Consider the following 19,003-nt stretch of genomic DNA (forward strand, 5'->3'; position numbering starts at 1 on the left):
ATAAAAAGATATCATTAAAGGAAAACGTTAACATGGTGACAGTGAAGAAAACATTTCCGGGCAGTTCCTCCAGTCAGCCAATCGTAAAGCTTCAGATTCTGGATTTCAAATTCAGTTCATCCTTGGGCACTCTAAAATCTACTTTTTTATTGAAAGAACATCATCAAACAGTTACATAAAATAACACCAATAACATAAAAGCTCAGATAACTACACAACACAAAGGCAATGATTCAAACATAGAACTACGTGATTTCAGGGATAGCAGCGTCCATAGCAACTGCCATAGCAATGATAGAAAGCCTGATAAAATCTCTGTAATAACTGACAAACTAAACATGATATACATTCACTGAATGAAGATTATGAAAATAAAATGCACATTTCACCCAGAAATGTTATCTGAACGCATTTTAATGCCAAAACTATCTTAAAATATTGCATTTTCCACTGAGAATAAAAGGAATGGCAGCCATTTTTGTTTGTTGGTTTGTTTGTTTATTTGTTTGAGCAGACAGAAACTTGACAGTCATGTGATGTGGAATTGTGAGGCATCTCACAATTTTAGAGCTTTTATTGTGAAACTAATATGTTTTGCACTGTGGACCAACATAGCTATTATACATTTTGATACATTTTGACTCATCTGTTGCTGCTGATCAGTAAGAAAGAAACGTCATTATAGCATCCAACAGTTCTAAGAATCAGAAGCAGGAAGAATTTAAAGGTCCAAAAAGATGAAAACACACTACAGCAAAGAGAACAAAAGAAAAACAAAAGAAAGACGCTCCATCTACTCTATCTGGTTGTCCCGCTGAAACAATTACAAAACATAGGAGAGTGTTTTGTCTGACAGATGATGAATGGCCAATTGGAAATGTTTTTGCCCTGAGAAGGATAGAATTGATGAATGACGCATTAAGAGGAAATCAAATTGGTCTATGGGGAGAATGCTCTTTGGCCCACAGGGGAATTTTTTTGTTGCAGTACAGAGAGTGGCCACTGGGACCAGGTACGTAATTGCCATGGGGCACAGGGCGGGCGTCACATCTCCCGCAATATATGACATATGGAATACTGTCCACCCAATATTTATAACTGACACATCATCAGATCTCTCCAAAAGCTAAGAAAGCTAACTTGTTCCCCTCATAATCCAGTGTTAAACTGACTCCAAACGCACTGGAAGTGTAACATTTGCAGAAAACCTCTTGCATCTTGTTAGTGTTCATTTCAACCAATAACAGTGAACACGACGGCTGTGCACACCTACCAAAGTTTTGGGTCTGTCCTGTTTTCTCCACACGTCATGCACAGATCTGTGATCAACACAAGTTGATCACTCACATGTCCACATAAGCAAATCACAGCATCACTGATGCACATGTTTAATATAAACCAGTACGGTACTACTATAGTTGATTAACACGTCTAGAAAGATGTCTGATGTTCCTTACATTACCTTAAATAAGATAGGTTATATCTTGATACAACTCCTAAAACAACACCTCCACGCCCTACACCCAAATGTCTGACTGATTTTGCCCTTAATTGGGACAAATCTGGCAGGAAGGTGGCACGGCAGCATGGCTGAGTGGTGCTGTATCCAGCTTTCTTAATTCACCCATGCTTGGAAACATCAGTCTCTTTGTTTTGGAGATGGTGGCATCTGCACAGGCCCATAGGAGCTGACCAATCAGAGCAGACTGGGCTTTGCCGGAGGGGAGTCTTAAAGAGACAGAAGCTTAAATGGAACGTTTGAGACAGAGGGTGAATAGAGGTGCTGTAGCAACTGACAGTATGAGTGACACAATGTGTTTTTTGAACATTAAAGCATTTTCTAGTAGCCCCCCAAAATTAAATTATAAACTCTGTGCAGAATATGTTGCCTTTGAAGTTCAAAAAGAACAAAACAACTGCAATCAAGAGTTAGAGAAATATTAGGGAGAGAGCTTTATTCTGCTCTTTTCTTTTACCTAGTTGAAAGGTGTAGTATATTTTTTGCCAATGTCTTCTCATTTTGCAGCAAATTCACACATATACAGAGAGTCCCAGTTAAGGAAGCAACACAAAACAAGCAATAAATTCAATGCACTGTAGATCATCAGGACTTCCTGAATTGTGCATTAAACTGACTGTTTATCTAAAACTATTATATTTCCATTTGAAAGCATTCATTTTATCCATCAAAAGTAAAGAAAACATTCTCTTTGTATCTCTCTTTGTTGTGCATTCAGAATCTGTCAAGGTCACAGGTGATCACCATAACAATGGAGAGTTTCAACGAGCTTCTCCTTAAACTGAGGGAGGTCCATGAGCGAGAAGTGGATGGTAAGTAAGAAATAATGAAAGTAATAGTAATTGATAAAAGAGTAATGCAGGTGTGATACAAGATGTTTTTAAGAGAATTTGCAGGAAAGATTTCACCACAAATCCTCATAAATAGGTGTGTTGTGTTTTCACCTTCCAGGGTGGCAGGCAAAAGTCCAAGAGCTGTCCAACAAGAAGGGCTGGTGAGTGGAGTCTTCAACTACCCGATGTCTCCAGATAATCATGTTTAGACAACGCTGACAAGATATTCAGGTTTAGCTATACACAAGTTCAGCCACTGTGTGAGCCGTGCTCAGGCCTGACGTCTCTCATCAGGCATGCTGGTCCTGCATCTGGCCCTGTGTTCAATCATGTTGTGTTTAGCTTGTAAGTAGGGAAGCTCATGTTGTAACAGGTCATTCAGTCAAGTCCTGAGTCACAGAATCTTTGTTTTGTTTCCCCCTAGAAGCAGTGGTAAAAAAAAAAAAAAGACTTGCAACTGAGTGGGTTCATTTTGGGTTTTGCTATAACTACAGGTATCATGGAATAAAGCAAATTATTTGTTTCAAGATACTGTCATTTCATTCAAGACAGTCCATGAGTCAATCTCAATTTCTTCAGGAGCCGGTTCAAAAATCTCATCACACCGAAACATTGTTCCACTTGCTCTAGCTCAGTACCAGATCAGTTACCTTATTAAAGGATACATTTACAACTACAAAGTGTGTCTTAAAACAACAGTCAGGTGCCCATATGAACATTGAAAGAGGTTTTCCTCACTGTAATCACTTCTCCTATTCACACTGGCTATTAAAAGATCCCCCTAAAATGTACTTTCATAGTAAGTGATGGGGGCCAAAATCCACAGTATGTCACATTTTGTGCAAAAATGCATTCAAAAGTTTATCTGAAGCTGTGAGGCTTCAGCAGTCTGAGTCTTTTTAGCACCAAATTCCCTCTTTGTGTTTCCTCAGATAGTGTTTCTCTGTTGAGCCTTGGTAGAAGTATAGTAACAAAAAGAGGAACTTTGACAGCACTAAAAAGACTAAGACTAACGTTGAAAGATATCTACTTGATTTAACTCTATATGTATGTGGGTGTGTGTGTGTATATGAATATATAAATATATACATATATATATACATATATATATATATATATATATATATATATATATGTGTGTGTGTGTGTGTGTGTGTGTATATATATATATATATATATATATATATATACACACATGCTCATGCTCACAATGACAATGCTAACACACAGATAATAATGTTTACCATGTTAACCATCTTAGTTTAGCATGTTAGCATTTGCGAATTATCTCGAAACACAAAGTAAATATTTTGGCATTTCTGCACTATCGGCCAACATATACGTCAATACTAATATGACAGCAATAAGCTATTATCATTAGAAATATCAGCCTAGTCGATTTATCGGTCTCATACTGAAGGTAAGTGTTGGAAACAGCCAGTCACACAACAAAAGGCCAAGACAACTCTCATTATTAGTGTGTTCAAGTAGAGCTGCCACAGTATTGATTCTTTCCTTACCACACAAATTAGTGAAGCCATTCAAACTGTCACTGCAGTTACGCAGTGATCAGCTTGAATCTACGGTGGGCGTGAAGTCCTTGGGAAAAAGTACATCATCTAAGACGTTTTTGCTGCTGGTTTATAATGTCAGTGGTAACTCAAAATGCTTTTATTTCAATGAACAGAAGAGATTCATAGTGAAAGATGGTATGAAAATGCTGTAACAGCCTTGAGAGTAAAAGGAAATAAAAGTTATGTAAAGCAGATGTTTCCAGTGTTGGAATACAATTGTGTCTGATTCTTCAGTCACACCACATGTTCTTTAGAAATTAATGTTCCAGCGAAGACATATTCCTCTGTTATCATATCATCATATCAATGACATGCTATCTGATTGGTATAATGTTTTGACAAAAGAATAATTCTTTGTGCGTGTGTGTGTGCGTATGTGTGTGTATGTGTATGTGTGTGTGCGCGCGCACGCGTGCCTGTGTGTAAACAGTGATACAAAGCGAATGGAGGAGCTGTTCACCAGAAACCAGCAGATGAAGGAACAGCAGAGATTACTCACAGAGAACATCAAAACACTGGAAAATAGGTGCTGATGTTACATTCTACTTTTGTTTCACAGTTTGTTTCGCATTTGAAGTAAATAAGTGTGTGGGGCCTCATCATGGTAAATGGACTGTACTTGTATAGTGCCTTTCTAGTCTTCCAGCCACTAAAAGCACTTTTACACTATGTGTCACATTAACCCATTCATACACACATTCATACACTGAATGGGTACAGGGGCTACCATGCAAGGTCCCAGCCTGCCCATCATGGGGAACTAACCATTCACACATTCATACACTGATGGCACAGCCATCAGGAGCAATTTGGGGTTCGGTATCTTGCCCAAGGACACTTCGACATGCAGACTGGAGGAGTCGGGAACTGAACCGCCGATCTTCCAATTAGTGGACGACCCGTTCTACCTCCTGAGCCACTGCCACCCCATATCATGAAAAATGTATAATTCAGTTATCACTACACAATCACCAAGGCAAGACAACATTTAAAGCACAGATACACTTTTATTTCAAAATAAACATGACAGAAGAAAACTATTACTAAAACTATTACAGGATTATGGTTAATCTCTCTATTTAAAGCAAGGAATCTCTGTCTCTATGTATGTATGTATGTCCTTTGCATATCTCGAGAACCATTCATCAGATCTATTTCATACGTGGATTGCTGGGGAAACAAGGAAGTGCAATGTTCATGTGTGAAGTTTCCTACCATAATCATTCCTTCTGTTCATACTGGCTAATAGAAGATCTCGTCATAATGCACTTACAGTGTAAGGGATGCGGGACAATCCACCATTCTTCTTCTGTGCAAAATGTATTTAAAATGCAAAAATGTATTTAAAAGTTTAAATGAGTCAAATCAAGTTGATACCTTTCAATGTTACCATCTTTTTAGTGCCAAACTCCCTCTTTTTGTTACTATACTTCCACTGCAGCTCAACAGTCAACACTGTCAGAGGAAACACAAAGGGGGGAATTTGATGCTAAAAAGACTAACTCATACTGCTGAAGCCTCATATAAGCTTCACATCAACTTTTAAATACATTTTTGCACAAAACAACTGTGGATTTTGGACTCCATCACCTACATTGAAAGCACGTTTGAAGGGGATCTATTAATAGCCAGTGTGAACAGGAGGAACAATTACAGTGAGGAAAACCTCTTTCACTGTTCATATGGGCAACTGACTGTTGTTTTAACATAGACATAAAAAGCTGTGACCCTGTCCTTTAACATTAGCTACAAGAAGCTACTGGCCATACCACGCATTAAGGTTATGAGTATCACAGAATATTTTTTGGTCAGTCTAGTTAAAAGGTCTGTTTCTGATGTTGTGCGGCTTTCTGCTGTCTGTGCAGGCTGAGGGCGGGGCTGTGTGACAGATGTACAGTAACTCAGGAGGTGGCCAAGAGAAGGCAGCAGGAATTTGAAGTCTCACAGATGCAGAGCCTCCAGCACATCTCTCTTCTGGGTATTCTGTTTATGTCTGTCTTTGTAATCATCTCTCTCTCTCTCTCTCTCTCTCTTCCATCTCTGCCTTGCACACCGGCATCTGGCATATGCTTTCCACAACTTTCTTTCAACCACCCATTCCTCTTTTTTTATCATTCTTTCCACCAAAAACAACATTGTAGTTTGGTGCTCTGATCATGACTAATCTGTGTTGTAGCGGGAGAGATGAACAACCTGAAAAAGGAGAACAGGAGACTGAGAAATGAGATTGGGAATTTAAGAGCAGCACTGGAGTGAGTATATGGTGTTTGATTATAAAGGTGTGTGAGAGGATGATATAGTGGGTTTATGTGTAGTTTTAGGAGGAGTCATAATTTTTAATAATCGTTTTTGCTATTAGTGAAAGTACTTCAGAGTGATATTACAATTGTGAAGCCAATCCTGCTGAATGCAGCAAATAACTACTATTGATATTTTTGTTTGATCAATATCTTTTACTATAACAGTTTCCAAACTATAGATACCTTAAAAAACAACACAATTATTGTGTATGACAATATCATTATATATATCATTCAAAAAGGATGATCCAGTGAACTCCCAGGAGTTGATTGCAGTCCATGTGAAAGCAATATTGTTCTTATTCATATGTGTGTGTGTGTGTGTGTGTGTGTGTGTGTGTGTGTGTGTGTGTGTGTGTAGCAGAGGTCACAGTGACCACTCCCCTAACAGCAGCATCACCACAGAGGTCAAACCAAACAGCTCCCCTGACATTTCTCCCTCTTCTGGACCTGTGGCTCTCATCACCGCAGCAACCAGCTGGGCCACCAGGCAGCCAGCAGATGGCGATGTTGCAGTGAAAACTGAGGTGGACCAAAAGGCCGAAGGTGAGGAAGAAAAAGGAACTGGGAGAAAAAGTTTTTGCTTTTGTTTGTTTGTCGATTATCACACTCTTATTCTAACATAAATGCATGTTTTTCTGCTTTTGACCAAACAGAAACGCTGTCTGAACACAGACAACCAAGAGGAATGAACATAAGTCACTTTGTAAGTTTCTAAATCAGCTCACAAATGAGCAGAAAAATTACTTTTTGATATGATATGATGATACAGTGTCACATGCATAAACATTTCAATCCAGTTTTTAACATTTCCTCTGGTGCATGTGTATATAGTATAATAGCTGGGGGATACTCTTATTCGCTTTCTTGCCGAGATTCAGATTAGATTAATGGTCATCCATTAAATATGAACTGCCACCTGTCTGTAGTTTCATTTTTAGTGTACAAAAAAGTAAGTGGTATCAATCTTCAATCTAACTCTCAACAAGAAAGCGAAAAAGTAGCCATTACTTTCATTTATGATGATGCAAGTATGGTCATTTCTTTAGCTTACTGCCCTTCTCCACTCTCACAGGAGTCTCTGTCAACTTCCATGCCACCATTGTGGAAGACTGAACATAATGTAGCCTGTGCTGGAGAGAGGAGGTGAGACAGAGGAAGTAGGGTGTTGTGTCACTATATGGGACTATCAGTAACATATATATACAGTGGAAACTGCTTATAGTGATCACAGTTGCAGTGATCAACCGCTTACATGGATCAAAAAGCTTGGGACAGAATCATTCCTATACAAAAGCTGTTTAAATAATTTGCTTATAGTAATCAAGTAGTCCGCTTACAGTGTTCATTTTGGGTCTTTTCATACATGAAAATATATGGGGGGAAAATTAAAACTACGGAAATTCTATTTTCTTTTTTACCTTACTCCCATAATACACCCTCCAGTTCATCCCTCCAGAGGAGTTCCAGAGATTTGTAGAATCAATGCCAAGACTGAGGAACACCATTCTTCAAAAAGATATTCCCTCATTTGGTGTTTTGATAATGTTGGTGGAGGGTGCTGTCAAACACATCAGTCCAAAATCTCCCACAGGTGTTCAACTGGGTTGAGATCTGGTGACTGTGTGTGTTTTCATACTCATCAAACCATTCAGTGAAGCATTCAGACCCGTACCAGTTTTCCTTTAATTTGTCACCCGTCTGTGTGTATTATTATTATTATTATTATTATATTACTCTGAATGGTCAGAATATGAACACAGGGGCGGAGCTAGACTCTCAGCACAGAAGGGGCAGAGCATTCATGAGGGGCCCTTCTGATAAAGTCATTTTAAAATTCACAATTGTAAAAAAGCTGATATATCCTGTCCATAAACACAAATTATAACTTATTGAGCAAAGCAAGCCCATGGCTAAGAAAACATACAGTGAAGGCAGGTTGCCAGTTGCATTCAAATGTTTCAGCACCAAGGACAGCACATGGTGCCCTATGTGCATCAATTAACGAACAGTTCAGCACCACCGCTGATATACAGCAACAGGCCAGGTGCACTGTCTCAGTACCATGTATTTCTTACACAGAAATAACATAAACATGAATTAGACACAGCAGTCTACAACACTGCAAGGCCTATTCAAACATAAAATAGATTCAGCGGTTCACAACACCAAAGGCAGTGACACAGACAGGTGCCGAGATGTGGTAAGCATGGAGTTAAACAACAGATTAACATTCTGACTGATATCCTCATAACCAAAATTTGAGTTAATAAAGACTAATTATGGATGTTTCTATCTTTGTTGAGCCCTGAAAAGGTGAGAATGCACAGTATTTCCCAAGAGCAGTGCAATCAGAGAAAAATCTAAAAAAAAAAAAAAAAAAATGAACAGAAGTTGCTCTTATTTGTGTTTTATACTTTTTATCATCTTGTGACTCCACACATTTATCAAGGTTAGCCAAATTAAGTCTGAAACTAAGCACTTATAATAGCAGAGTGGTCAGACAGGTCATTATACAGAAATAAGGTTACACTGCATTACATTCAATTAGAAAAACTCTAGGATGCATTTGGATAGTATATTTATGGTCTCATCAAAAAGAAACAATGCACATATCATACTGTAGATACATGACTTACACATATTTATATATATAACATAGTTTTTGTTCATGTCAAAAAGTATCACTGCATGTATCAAATACATGACTTACTCTTGTTTTCTATATCCATGAATGAATTCTCACAGGCAGCAAGTAGACAGAGCTTCTGCACAGGCTCATTCTCAAATAACACACAGTCAACAGGTGACTGAACCACTTACAAATGCAAAACTGGGGAAAATTCACCTTATTCAAAGCCTCAGCTGGCTTGTCAATTCCCAGTACAAGATCTAGTACAAAAATTACACTCACCAATTATTGTCCCAGCTCAGCCTGTAGTTTAGTGTGGTCCATTACAGTGAGGTTGGATAGTCTGGCCTCATCCAGAGGGTGGTGGGAGCCACATGGGTGCCACAACAAGAAAGTTGAACCAGAATCAACTTTTGGAGAAGCACAACTTGTAACTCTGTACAACCCTGTCATGAGGGCAGACAAAAACATTACTAGGAAGAGGGAGGGACATTTCTCTTTGTTTGATAACGTTAAAAGTAAAGTTAGGCTTTGCTGACCGCTTCCTGATTCATTTTAGGGGCGGCTGTGGCTCAGGAGGTAGAGTGGGTTTTCCACTAATCGGAAGATCAGCGGTTCGATTCCCAGCTCCTCCAATCCACATGTCGATGTGTCCTTGAGCAAGATACCCCTAATTGGTCCTGATGGCTGTGCCATCAGTGTGAGAATGTGTGTGAATGATTAGAGTTTCTCTGGGACCTTGCATGGTAGCCCCTGTGCCCATTCAGCGTGTGAATGGGTGAATGTGATTCATAGTGTAAAAGCTACAAGCTTTGAGTGGTCGGACGACTAGAAAGGCGCTATACAAATACAGTCCATTTACCATTTTAAAAAAGACGAGAGAGAGCAAAGCAGTGGTCAAGCAAGCTAGAAAGAAGAAGAAATTTGATGAGGAGAGCAAGCAGTGGTAGCGAGAAAGGTGGTGAATGAGAGGAAGAAAACATTACTTTCTGATTGTTTCACAGCAGTTACAAATAAACACCCACACCCCGCACCTCCACACAACCTTGCGGAGGTGCGCTGCAATGCCTGATAATGGTGCCGCACCTGCTAAATACACATCATACATGCATTATGGGAGAAAGGTAAAAAGAAAATAGAATTACCATAGTTTAAAATGTTTTTTTCCATATGTTTTCATGTATGAAAAGACCCAAAATGAACACTGTAAGCGGACAACTTGATCACTATAAGCGGATTGTTTAAACAGCATTTGTGCAGGAATGATTTTGTCCCGAGCATTTTGATCCATATAAGCAGCTGATCATTGTAACTGTGATCACTATAGGTGGTTTCAACTGTATCTATATTTATGTCTTATGTTGAGCGCTTTGTGTTGCCCTGCTGAAAGGTTTTATACAAACAGACTTGCCTTGCTTTGCCTCATGACCTGTGTGGACATTTTAACATTTCTCTATCTGTCTGGCTATTGTCTCTCCAAACTTAGAGCTCAAAGTGTGGAAGGACTGGACCAGCGATCCTCCATCCCTCCTCAAGCTCTCCTTCTTAAGAACTCTTCTTCCTCAGCCAGTGGAGAAATTAATCCCAGCAGACATGTGCTCCATGCCCCCGTCCCCTGCCGTCCTCACCCAGTCAAGAGCAGCTCTGTTACTATCCCCTGGCCCTTATCTGAAACCTCTGACTGGATGTCTATGGCTGCTGGAGGCACCGGCCTGTCAGTGCAACCTTCTCCCAAACTGAATCGGACATGTTTTCCCAACCTGATCCCGACTAGCCAACACGCCAGCCATTCCAGTCCTCGAGGGCAGGTGTCAGGGTCTCACTGGCACAAGCAGAGCAACTCTCAGCCCCATGCTAAAGAGCCAACTGTGGTGTTCAGGTTGAGGAGTATGTCAGAGCATGCAGGGAGTCAAACTAAACCCAAGGAGAAAAAGGAAATCCCGCCATCCAAGGCTGAGAGGGTCTCTGGAGAAGGGCTTAGAGAGGCGTACGAGGGGCCTCTGGACCTGTCAGATCAAGGAAAGTCCAAATCCAGCCATCCACCAAGAGGTGATTCACCCTTAGTCTTACAAGGTGAAGAGAGTCTACAGAAGAGCCCTGACAAGGATGTGAAGACAAATCCTGCCGCACACGTACCAGTATCATCAACTTCACCTGCCATCCCTCGCTCATCCTCCTCTACACCGCCAGTCAAACAAGAGAAAGAGCCTTCCAATGATCAAAACCACAAGGTAATTTTAGGTCATTTGGCAATAAAACATGGGGGTGTGAGTAAAGAGGGGACAAACAGGATTCAGTTATATGAATGAATCAATGGTCATGGTGCGGTGGTCTCATCAAAACAGGTCATCAAAGAGCAGGAGAAGAAAGAGGAGATGAATGGAAAGACAGACCAAAGCAATGGGAAGAAGGTGCCTGTCCTCACCATATCATTACGTCCAGGTAAACAGCTTAGACTCATACGTGTCTTGTGTGTGTTGAAATCTATACATTTACTGCGAGCAGGTGAATTACACTCACTTGTGTCATGTTTCTCTAACAGTGGTAGTACTGGAGACTCTCAATTCTGCTCTGCAAAAGCAAGAATCCTCATCAACAAATGCCAAGGTAAGGCGATTCAAGACAACAAAACACAGACACTCAAGTCAACATTTATTTAAAGTGCATTAACACACAAGTGTCTCACACTTAACAAAAAGATGAAAGTGAATGAAATGTCTTGAAAGTTCTTAAAAAGCATTAAATTCAGTGTCCTCAGAAAAATTATATAAAATGTATAGCATATGTTATTTGGCACTGGAAAACCTGTAAAGGGGATGTTGAAAAAGCAGGTCAGTAAGAAAGAGTATGTGCAAAAGAGGTGGAATTTATTTAAAAAATATATTAATGAGGGCAATGCAACAAATATTACTTAAAACTAAGGAAAAAAGAGAAAAAACAGCTAAAATCCACAGCCTCAAGCTGTCACCTATTATCACAGCTGGACTGAAAGCCCTTCAACAAAACATACTGTAATCTTGTAAAATACAACTGAAAAACTGGAATAAAATTAATGATTTTACACAAAAAATACACTGGTATTGTTGGGAACCAGGGCCTAGTGAAAAGGAAGAGGAACAACCTTTTCTCATGCATGCAGGAAGCTGTTCTTTTTCGTGGAGTTTCAGTCAGCGCCATCAGACTTGTAGCAAACATGATCACTACTGCTAGCTAGCAGCTAGAAAGCTCATCCACTCATAGGCAAGTGTTGGTTTTATCAAAATGAATACTGAATTTTTCGTTTAGTTTGTCACTCAATCCATCTATCCATTTTTTCCACCTGTTATCTGGGTCCAGGTCGCACAAATTTAGATAGATAACCTTTATTTACTCGGGGGAAACCAATTGAGAGCAACGCCCTCATTTACAATGGTGCTCTGCAAATACACAACCAAAACAGGTCATATTAAAATGTGTAAAACGTGTAAAACCAACAGTCTTATACCACACATAAATACAACACAAACACAAGACAAATGACTTGAAGAAAAAGACTAATATAAGTACAATTACACACAGAGGCACACAATACAGGAACATTTAAAAATGCATAAAAGTAAAATTAAGCTGTGCATATTATGATAATAATGATAATAAAATGGGAATGATAATATTAGTGCAGTAACGAATAAAGCAGTATAATGCTGCTGTATACGATATGATAATAGTGATAATGACATGATCCGACAGAATCTTAAAATGTTCTAGGATTAAAAAGTTTTCTAACTTAAGGGAGGCCTGAAACTTATTCCACCTTTTAGAAGCTTAGTAGGTGAATGCAGTTTTCCCCAGTTCTGTATTCATATAAAGGATATCCAAGGTAAAGCATTCTTGTGAACAGGTATGATATCCTATATTTCTAAGTCCTAAAAGTGATGATAAATAAAATGGTAGCTTATTTAGGATGGCTTCAAGTTCAAGAAGGTTCCCTTCAAGTGGTAAGTGATGTCCACCCCACTTTCTCATAGAGGATACAGTGATGGGTTCTAAAACTGTCACCTGTTATAAATCTAAGGGGCTTGAGGGTATGAGCAGTGGCATGCATGTAAATTACATCTGCATAGTCAAGCACTGATAAAAATGTTGCCTGTACAATCTGCAACCTATTGCTAGGTTGCTAAAAGAGAGGCAAAGCTTATTTCTAAAAAAGAAACCAAATTTAAATAAAAGCATCTTTGGTAGTTCCTCAACATGAATTTTAAAAGATAATTTTTAATCTAACCAGATATCCATGTACCTATAACTCGTAACAACATTTTTAATTTGAGCCTCAGATATTTTACTAATAGTACAACTTAATGGGATCTTTTATTTGGGATCTGGTGAAGAACATGTAATTAGTCTTAACTGGATTTAGTAAAAGCTTAAGTTTAATCAGGGCCTTTTGAATAGCCAAAAAAATCTGCCCTTAAATTAGACAAAGCTTTGTCAATAGAGGGTGTTGATGAGTAAATTACTGTGTCGTCTGCATAATAATGAATAGAGCTATTACTAATCAATGAGACCAGGTCATTTATGTAAATGTGAACAGAATAGGACCTAGTATTGAGCCCTGTGACACCCCTTTTGTAACTTATTTACCAGATTATATCATATATTTACCAGATTGTAAAAAAACAAAACTATTTTTTATGTTGTAGTGCAGAGGATGAATTTAGAAGTCTCACAGCCTCAGGAAAGAAGCTGCTCTGTAGTCTGATGGTACGACAGTGGATACTTCTGTATCTCTTGCCAGATGGCAGCAGGGTGAACAGGCTGTGGTTGGGGTGGGTATTCTCTTTTATTATCCTTTGGGCTCTGTTCAGGCTCCTCACCTCCCCAATATCACTGATGCTCAGTAGATGGGTACCTATGATGTTCTGAGCAGTTTTAATCACCCGCTGCAGAGCCTTCCTGTCTTGGGCCATGCACATCCCATGCCAATTTGTGATGTTTCCAGTCAGGATTTTTTCTATTGCTCCTCTGTAAAAGTTGAAGCTGCTATAGCTTATATGCATATGATGTCACCTGTTTATGTATATTCCTCAAGATTGATGTGGTTCTACTGGTTGGCAGCATCTCTGAACATGTGCCAGTCTATGCACTCAAAACAGTCCTGTAGAGCTGCTATAGCTTCATCTGTCCACACTTAAACAGTTTTTACTGATGGTTTGACCCTTTTTGAGAGTAAGTAGGCAGGAGAAGCAGGGAAATATGGTCTGATAGACCAAAGTGGAAACAAGGGAGGGCTTTGTAGCTGCCAGTAATGTTTGTGTAAACATGATCCAGGGTATTACTTCCCCTGGTGGAGCTGTGGACATGTTGGTGGAATTTAGGTAAAACAGTTCTGAGGTCTGTTTGATTAAAATCACCAGCGACAATAAAAATACCATCCAGTTGTTTTGTAATGTGAATGCTGATGACCTCATACAATTCCTGTAGTTCATTTTTTGAATTTGCATCTGGAGGATTGTAAACAGCAACAACAAACACACTGGTGAATTCTCTGGGCAGATAATATGGTCAATATAGTAACATTAACTCGACATCTGGTAAACATTGTCCATCCACTTTGACTGCGTTTGAGCACCAAGCATCATTGATGTAAACACAGAGTCCTCCTCCTCTCCTCTTACTTGAGTCTTGTGTTCTGTTGGCGCAAAACATCATCCACCCATCAAGTGCAATAGCTTGATCTGGGATGTTGGAATGGAGCCAGGTCTCTGTAAAGATGTGGACACAACAGTCTCTGATCTCCCGTTGCTGAGTTAGCCTCAGTCTTATTTCATCCATTTTATTTTCCTGTGACCGGACATTAGCTAGAAGTAGACTGGGTAGAGGAATAGCCTTAGGTCCAAGCTGTATTAGCTTGGCCCTTATCCCGGGTCTCTTCCCCCTCTTCCTAGGGTGATCGCACCGCTTGCGGTGACATTTGGTCCGGCTGATTTGGCTGGGTGTTCGGGAGATGCCATTAACAGTGATCGTTTCAAGGTCTGCTTCACTTAATCCAATCTCTGCACTTCCTTTTCCAACGTTGATGAGTGTATTTCTGTCATAAGTGATACGTTTATAAGTAATAAAGGCGAAAAAATAACAAATTAAAACAAAAATGTAGCAAAGTTTTAGGGAGCTACTAGGGAGCTCCGGCGTTGCCATGACAAAGAGACCATATTGTCTGTACTGGTTCTACATCATACGTTCATACTCTGTCTGAAAATGATGGTGAAAGAGATATTAAATTGCATACTATGAGGTAATAAAAAGGTCTTTAAAAGTCTTGAATTTCACCTGGTGAATCCCACAGAAACCCTGAGTTAATTTTACATTGTAGGACAGAGAGAACAGGTGAGTTTTAAGTCTTTAAGTAAAAATGCTTTCTGCCTCTTTTTCTGCCTCATAACAGACATCATCACCAGCAGCTGAGCCAGTAAGCAGCTCAGAGGAGCAGGACGAGGAGAGTGTATCGGGACAGAAGAGCAACCGGGGCTGCAAGAGGAAGAGGGCATTTGTGGAGACAGAAACTGACAGAGACTCCGACACAAACAGTAGGCATCAGCTCATGTTTCCAGTCCTCTTTCTTTCTCTCTTGGGTGTGGTCTTCAAATCAAATCACATTCCAAAAGTTTTATGGATGGTGTGACACACATATACTATTTAAGGGACAGTTTGACATCCACTTTTTTGCTTTCTTGATGAGAGTTAAGCCGCTCTCAGAAATTTACATTAATCTGATGGCACTTTAACATGTCATTTTCATGCCTAAGTAAGTGCGCGACTCACTTTTATGTAAAAGTCATGACAGTAATCTTACTAGGTTGAACATGTCATGTCTGAATAAAGCCACAAGGAACATTAATGTAAAAGTCACTTCTGTCTTAATGACAAAAAGCCATCACTTTAACAGATAGATGAAGCCTGTAGTGTTTCATATTCCATGTCTGAAAAGGACTCTAGATGAAAAGATCGATACCACACTCATGTTTGTCTGTTAAAAACGATGCTAGAGTTACGGTGACAAGATGTCTCTGTGTGTCCGGGATTGTCCTGGTTTCAAGCTGAGTGTCCCAAGTCCTGACAAATATCTGTAAAACACTAAAATGTCCCAGTTTTCAACATTTACTACCAAATTGTCCTAGTTTTCACCACAATTAAAGTAATAATTATAATATTATACTTGTTTTCAGTGCTTACACAGACATTTATCATGTTCTGTCCCACTCATTATTACCTAACCCAATATAAAAAGATAAACAATGCACCACGTGTCTGAACTCAACACTGATTTGTCTGTATGTGTGTCAGTCAATCAATGTCATTGTCAAGGCTGTTACTACCCTATGACATTTTCTGACAGAACCTGTCAGTATGCTAATGGTTAGCGATCATGCCGAAGAGAGAGTCAGTCTTTTCTAAAGAGCTCCAGGAGGCTTACTCCTTCCTTTGTAAGGTACCCGGGAACTACCAACAAATACCTTGGTGGATTTTGGAAGACAAAACATAATTTCTCGTCTGCTTAGGCACTGTCCATGTTAAAAGTTGCGCTTGGTAGGTGTGCTAAGGGCTGAAATAATTGTCCCCCATCCAGATGAAAACACCTATGGTGCGTACATAAGCGCATACACATGCATGTGCATGAATGTGCAGTATACTTAAGGGTCCCGGTTTGGGGGTTTGAAAATATGGTCACCCTAGTTACAGCCAGCAGACGGTTAGCTTAGCTTAGTATAAAGACTGGAAACAGGGAGAAGCAGCAATCCTGGTTCTGTCCAAGAATAACAGAATCCACCTACCAGCACCTCTAAAGCTCACTGATATTCACATATTATATTCTCTTTGTTTAGTCTGTATAAAAGTGAATTGAACAATGTGTTGTTTTACAGGAGGCTGTGTGTCACTCCACCCGGTCAAGAAATATTATATTATAATAATATTGCATTGATAAGCTGATTATAAATCAAATGAATGTTGAAGAGTGCAATTAGGTCTTGAAAACTACCACTCAACTGATGTGATCTCAATTATCGTCCCTCTCCCTACTTCCTTCTTTTTGATGTTTATTTATACGTATGAAGCAGCTATCATGAAAACGTTGTTCTTTCTGGGCGCTGCCTACTCCCCAAAAGTAACCGTTTGGCACAATTTTCCTACTCATTCCTCACAGACATCCAGCAGGAGAGGAAGGTAGAGATCACAATGAGAACTGAGAAGAGCCCCAGCTAAAGAGGACACGGATGATATTATATTGACTCTGTGATCTCACTTAAACCTACATTCATTGATTTTTTTTTTCACCTGGGGCAACACAACAGCTGTAAAAAACCTCCATATAGCTGACAGGAACTGCAGTGTTGGCAATAACTCTCTGTGGGTTCGTCACTATGAGCAACACCTTCCACATTATATGTAGTCATTTGATCATTGTTAGTATAAAAAAATGAGTATAATAGTATACTATATATAGTAGTATAATAGTATACTATAGTAGAGTATAGTAGAGTAGCAGCTTCAACATAAAATTACTAATTAGATCAGCTTTAATGTTTCCACGTGGCATTTTTAAACATCAGTGTTTTCCCTGCCTTAGCCCTGTGCACTCATAGGAGTATGTGAATGTAGAAGATAGAGGATGGGAATAGATTATATCTGTTTCAAATTCATACATGGTTGAGACAATGATGAGTATTTATAGGTTGGAAGTTATTTATTTCTGTTTCTTCTGTGCTTGTCACTACTTCCTCTCTCTGCTACTGAAAAGGAGAGCACAATACCCTCTATCTGTTGCCATAAAGCAGTCTCTCTTTAAAGGTTCAGTGTGTAGAATTTAGTGGCATCTATCATTGAGATTGCAACCAACAGAATACCCAGCTGCTCCCTTTCCCCTTCTAAATATGTAGGAGAACCTACGGTGGCCACGAAACTCGAGTAAAATGCGAAAGGCCGTCTCTAGAGCCAGTGTTTGGTTTGTCTGTTCTGGGCTACTGTAGAAACATGGCAGTGCAACATGGCGGGCTCCTTGGAAGGGGACCCGCTCCCTATGTAGATATAAAGGGCTCATTCTAAAATAACAAAAACACAAACATTCTTAGTTACATGGGATTATACACTAATTAAAACATGCTTATGAATATTATATTCATTTCTGCCATGTCCATTCTGCTGAATGCCACTAAATTTTACACACTAGACCTTTAAGCCAAAAAACAAGTATCTGCTTCATTACTTTAATATCATTTTTATAATTTAGTTGTTTCAAGACCAAATAGAGACAGATACCATATGTTACACAATGCAGAAGTCAGTAGAGGCTTCTTACTTGCCTAGAGCATTGTACAAACATCTTAAAATAAATGTAATTGTTTATTGATGTTGAAATGCTACAAACAGAACCTCTAAAATGCATGGACATCAAGATGAGAAAACGCTGTTATTGTAGTCTAAAAACTTGACATTCTGTAGACTCAAGCTTCTTAGTCAACAGCAGTTATTTTTGGAGGCATTTGTGTTGTGTTGTGTTGTTTTTTGTTTTGTTTTGTTTTGTTTTGTTTTGTTTTGTTTTGTTTTGTTTTGTTTTGTTTTGTTTTGTTTTTTGTTTTGTTTTGTTTTGTTTTAGTGGTCCCAATGGTAACATCTAATTCAGCTCGAGTGGTTCTTAAATTGTAGATGAATGTTATCAGAGTGCCTGATAAGTAAAATCTAAATATGCTCCCTGGATCATTCCAGTATTAACCAGGACCCTATGCCCATCTCCATAGAGTCATTAAAACCAATTTAACAATAATAACACTGACAATAAAATGAGAGGAAAACTTAAAAATGAATGTGCATGTTAACTCACATTAGCACTCTATTTAGCAGCTTTCAGATGTTTGGTGGAGAACGGAGGAACACTCATGCCTTGAAAGTCACACATTTTGCAACACATAACAGCCCATTTTCTAAATGTGCAACTTTAACAGCCACTCTAAATATAATAGCTCTGAAGCACAGACTTCCAAGAAGTGATGGAACTTTAAAGCTATAATATGTAATTATTCCGCATTAAAATGTATAAAAACAACTAGACTTATGTTATATATTTTGTTGAGTTGTGTACTTACATTATCCCAAATGTTTCCAACAATTTTCAA

General features: G+C 39.1%; 1 protein-coding gene across 1 annotated transcript; it reads left to right on the plus strand.

The window, feature by feature from the left end:
- The first annotated feature begins 32 nt into the window (after positions 1-32).
- rbbp8l (retinoblastoma binding protein 8-like) lies at positions 33-19,003 on the plus strand. Its single transcript, XM_067593596.1, is given in 13 exon segments — positions 33-83; positions 2,238-2,331; positions 2,471-2,513; positions 4,357-4,452; positions 5,792-5,904; positions 6,103-6,178; positions 6,588-6,772; positions 10,347-11,089; positions 11,204-11,300; positions 11,401-11,465; positions 14,783-14,801; positions 15,242-15,421; positions 17,038-19,003. Coding segments are annotated over 13 exon segments (1,821 nt in total). The 3' UTR covers positions 17,097-19,003.

The sequence above is a fragment of the Thunnus thynnus genome, chromosome 6 (assembly GCF_963924715.1).
Source record: "Thunnus thynnus chromosome 6, fThuThy2.1, whole genome shotgun sequence".
NCBI classification, from domain to species: Eukaryota; Metazoa; Chordata; class Actinopteri; order Scombriformes; family Scombridae; genus Thunnus; species Thunnus thynnus.